The following is a 4377-nucleotide window of genomic DNA, read 5'->3' on the forward strand; positions in this document are numbered from 1 at the left end:
CTGTCCGATGCTGTGGACAGCATCTCAGAAAATTCGCAACTCGACATTTTGTATTTGGACCTGTCTAAGGCTTTCGATTCTCTTCCACACCATCTTCTTCTATACAAACTCAGTTCTAGATTCAATATACTTACTTACTTACTGGTCGGCGCTACAGCCCTTGAAGGGCCTTGGCCTCCCTAACCACTCTCCTCCATTTTCTCGATTCTCTGCCTTTCTTCTCCATCCTCTAATTATTAATTTCTTTACATCCTCTTCTATGTCGTCTATCCATCTTTTTATGGGCCTGCCTCTTCTCTTTCGACCGTCTGGTTTCCCTACAAACACTTTCTTAGCAGTTCTACTTTCCTGCATGCGCTGTACATGCCCTGCCCATCTTAGTCTTCCTTGTTTGATTCGCACAATTATATTAGGTTGGTCGTATAGTTCTTGCAATTCTAAATTCGTTCTAATGCGCCATGCATTATTATCCTTTATTGGTCCATATATTTTTCTCAGGATTTTTCTTTCCCATCTCGCTAGCCATTCCTCCTCTCTCGTGTTTATTACCCAACTTTCCGAACCATACATAACTATTGGTTTTAGTATGGTATTGTACAGGCTTAACTTTGTTTTTCTGCTGACGTTTCTAGATTTGAATACATTCTGTAATGCATAACAGCATTTATTTCCGTTTCTTATTCTTTCCTGTATCTCCTCTGCTGTTTTATTGTCTTCGGTGATTGTTGTGCCCAGGTACCTAAACTTTCTTGTTCGTTCTATTGTATGGTCATCCATATTTAAATCTCCTTCCTGATTGGTCCTTTTGGAATCCTCGAGTTTCATATATTTTGTTTTGTTTGCATTTATTTCTAGACCTATTTCCCTTACTTTATTTTTCATTACTTTGTAATTCTCTTCTAGTGTGTGTGCGTTCCGGGCTAGGATTGCTATATCGTCTGCATATACTAGAATTTGAGGCATTCTATTTAAAATGGTTCCTCCTGGGTTAATAGGGAGCTGTCGTATTACTTTTTCCAGCGCTATGTTAAAAAGTATTGTTGAAATTACATCGCCTTGTCTTAATCCCCTCTTAACTTCGAATTCTTCAGTCAAGTCTTGTTCTATTCTTACTTTACATTTTGTTGATTTTAAGGTCATTTTTGTTAGACTGACTAGTTTCTTTGGGATTCCAAATTCTTTCATTATTTCGAATATCTTATTTCTGTACGGACTGTCATATGCTTGCTTAAAATCTACATACATCTGGTACAATGGCTTGTCATACTCGTAGAATTTCTCTAGTATTTGACGTAATGTGAATATTTGGTCAGTTGAACGTTGGTTTCTGAATCCTGCCTGATAATCTCCTATTATGTTTTCACCCCAGTGTTCTAGTCTTGTCGCTAGTATCTTGCTAAATACTTTATATGCTACATTTAATAACGTTATTCCTCTATAATTTCCACAGTCTGCCTTATCTCCTTTCTTATGTATGGTGTGTATTATCCCCATATACCACCCCTCAGGCATTTTCTCTTTTTCCCACACCTCCGTTATTAATTCATGCAATGTTCTTGCGACGACTTCCCCACCTCCCTTCAGTAGTTCTGCTTCTATTCCATCTTCTCCCGGCGCTTTGTTATTTTTTAACCTTAGTATTTCTTTTTGTACCTCTTCCAGTGATGGGGGTATGGCTTCTTCTAAGTTTTCCCGAGGCGATTTTTCTTTACTTGTTTCTCCCTTTTCTTCCAGTTCTTCCCTTTCTCCATTTAACAGTTCGCCGAAGTATTCTTTCCACCTGTCTAATGCCTTCTTTTTGTCTCCTATTAGGTTACCTCGCTTATCTTTGTAGAACACTGCTCTTGGCTGGAATCCTTTCTTTATTTCCCTTGTTCTTGCATAAAAGTTTCTGGTTTCCTTTCTCTCGTTCATTTTCTCTAATTCTTCTATCCTTTTCTTCTCATATTCTCTCTTCTTTCTTCGTGTTTGTTTGCTATTGTTCTTTTCTTCGTGTATTCATTAACTGTTTGTCTTGTCCGCCTCTGTATCATTCTATTTCTGGCTTCGTTTCTTTCCTTAATCGCTGCTTCACATTCTTCATAAAACCATTCCGTTCTCTTCTCCCGTTTCTTCTTCCCTAAGGTTTCTTCAGCTACGTTGTTGATCCTGCATTTCAGCATGTTCCATTTCATATCTAAGCTACTTTCTTTCCACTTTTCCCTTTCTAGATCTAGCTGTTCCTCTAACTTTCTCTTATATTTATCCACTAATCCTTTATCTTTCATTCCTTGTATGTTGTGTCTTTCCTGCCTTTCTCCTTTTATGTTTTTCATTGTATCTACTTTTTGTCTATATGTAGCCCTAACTAGGAAGTGATCCGTATCCCCATCTGCTCCTCTACAGCTGCTTACTTTTATTATGTCTGATGCATGTCGTTTATCTATTATGATGTGGTCTATTTGGCTCTTTGTGTTTCCATCCGGAGAAGTCCATGTTTCTTTATGTATATCTTTCCTAGGTTGCCAAGTGCTTTTTACGATCATGTTCTTCTCAATGGCAAAATCTATTAATCTCTGTCCATTAACATTGCTGTTAACTCTATAGACTTTCCTTTCCTTTCCTACCGTGCTTCTGTAAATCTCTTCTTTACCTACTTGCGCATTTAGGTCTCCTAGTATTATTTTAATATCATGTCTTTGCTAGATTCAATATACATGGTAAATTACTTACTCTTCTAGAAACATATCTCAGTAATAGGACACAAGGAGTTTCAGTTTCAGGTTACTTTTCTGACTTTATTCCCGTAACTTCTGGAGTTCCTCAAGGCAGTGTTCTGGTCCACTTCTATTTTTATTATACATGGATGATTTGCCTTCTTTGTTCACAAACAGCTCTACCAAAATTCTTCTATTTGCTGATGACTGCAAACTCTACAGACAAGTTAAATCAGAGTACGATGCTCTTGCTCTTCAGCATGATGCTTCTATTCTTCTCAACTGGTGTAACTCTTGGGAACTTAATTTAAACATCGAAAAATGTGCTTCTCTTACGATTTCTCTTAAAAAAAAAAAAAGACCCTATAAACCACATCTACAAAATTGGTCATCAGAACATAAATCCTGTCACCTCTTTCAGAGATCTTGGCGTTATCATTGACAGTAAACTTACTTTTGCGCATCATATAAGGGCAATATCGTGTACTGCTATGAGAAAACTAGGACTCCTTTATCGCTTCACTGACATAAAAAATCTTAGTTCCTTAAGCTTATTCTATAAGTCATATGTTGCTCCCACTATTGAGTACTGTTCTCCTATCTGATCTATGGCCCAGTGTTACCAGACCAGTCAGTTGGAAAAGCAGGAGGTTCGAAGATAAAAAACAGGAGAAAGCAGTAGACACATACGGTGGTGGCGTTTGAATGTAAATCCAGGAAGGAGGCAATAAAATTGGCCATTATTAAGGGGGCAGTAGTCAAAACAAGCAGTCTAGAATTCATTTCAGATGAACTACATTGAGCAAATGAAAGGGAAAAGTCCCGATTTATATTAATATTATTTGATACACACATGTGTGAAGTAAAACGTAGTGAAAGAGCAAAGTGGAGTGGGAAAATGTTTTTCATGCACGTAGCGATAACGTAGTTATATGATACAGTCACACGTGATCGTAGCGTAAGACGATTTCTTGCTGACGATCGTGGAGAAATGATCTAAGCCACTCTTCCAACCCAAGTCCCAATCTAAACAACACTTACTTGTAATACGATAACCATAATGCATATAGAAGATGACGTACAGTTGTATTCTTTGGATTCATATTATATACAGTAAAGGTCTATAGCTATATGCTCTACAGAGCTTTGCGTATTATAACAGAGAAATTTCATCTTTTTATGTGAGGAAACATTGAAAATTCAATATTAATAATAATATATTTCTTCAACTTCTCGGAGTAAGGAAAAAGCAGGAGATTGTTCACTTTTCATTTTCTTTCGCAGTAGATCAGTAGAACGTAGAAAAAGCAGATCTCCTGCAAAATCAGTAGATTTAGCAGCACTGCTATGGCCTGCCCTACTCATCTGAAAAAGTTAAATTCTGTAATTAATTTCTTTTTAGCCATTGTATCCTACCGAGTACCTCACTTCGAACACTTCCAAAAAATGATGTTTTAACATTTCTGAATATCAAACCTCCCCTAGTGAGAAACAAAATTTCTGACTTAATATTTTTGCATAAAATTGTAAATGGCCATATATCATGTGAACAGTTATGAAGTCAGATCAATTTTCGTGTACCCGCTAGAACAACACGATCTAGTGATCTCTTTTACACTCGAGCTGCGAGAGTTAATATTGTCCAAAGGTCCCTTCTAAACCGAATTGTTAGCACGTATAA

The 4377-nt window shown here is 37.1% G+C and overlaps 1 protein-coding gene across 1 annotated transcript; it reads right to left on the bottom strand.

Annotated features, from left to right (window-relative positions):
• Positions 1–1928: 1928 nt before the first annotated feature.
• Positions 1929–2525, bottom strand: LOC145677399 (uncharacterized). The gene has a single exon (XM_081747901.1). The coding sequence runs from the start codon at positions 2523–2525 to the stop codon at positions 1929–1931; it is 597 nt and encodes a 198-aa protein (XP_081604027.1).
• Positions 2526–4377: the final 1852 nt, after the last annotated feature.

This window comes from Thermobia domestica, unplaced genomic scaffold, assembly GCF_964235325.1.
Source record: "Thermobia domestica unplaced genomic scaffold, izTheDome1.hap1.1 HAP1_SCAFFOLD_827, whole genome shotgun sequence".
NCBI classification, from domain to species: Eukaryota; Metazoa; Arthropoda; class Insecta; order Zygentoma; family Lepismatidae; genus Thermobia; species Thermobia domestica.

Excerpts from the sequence above, each read along its gene's own strand:
- LOC145677399 (XM_081747901.1), bottom strand. The coding sequence starts at position 2,525 with ATGATCGTAAAAAGCACTTGGCAACCTAGGAAAGATATACATAAAGAA.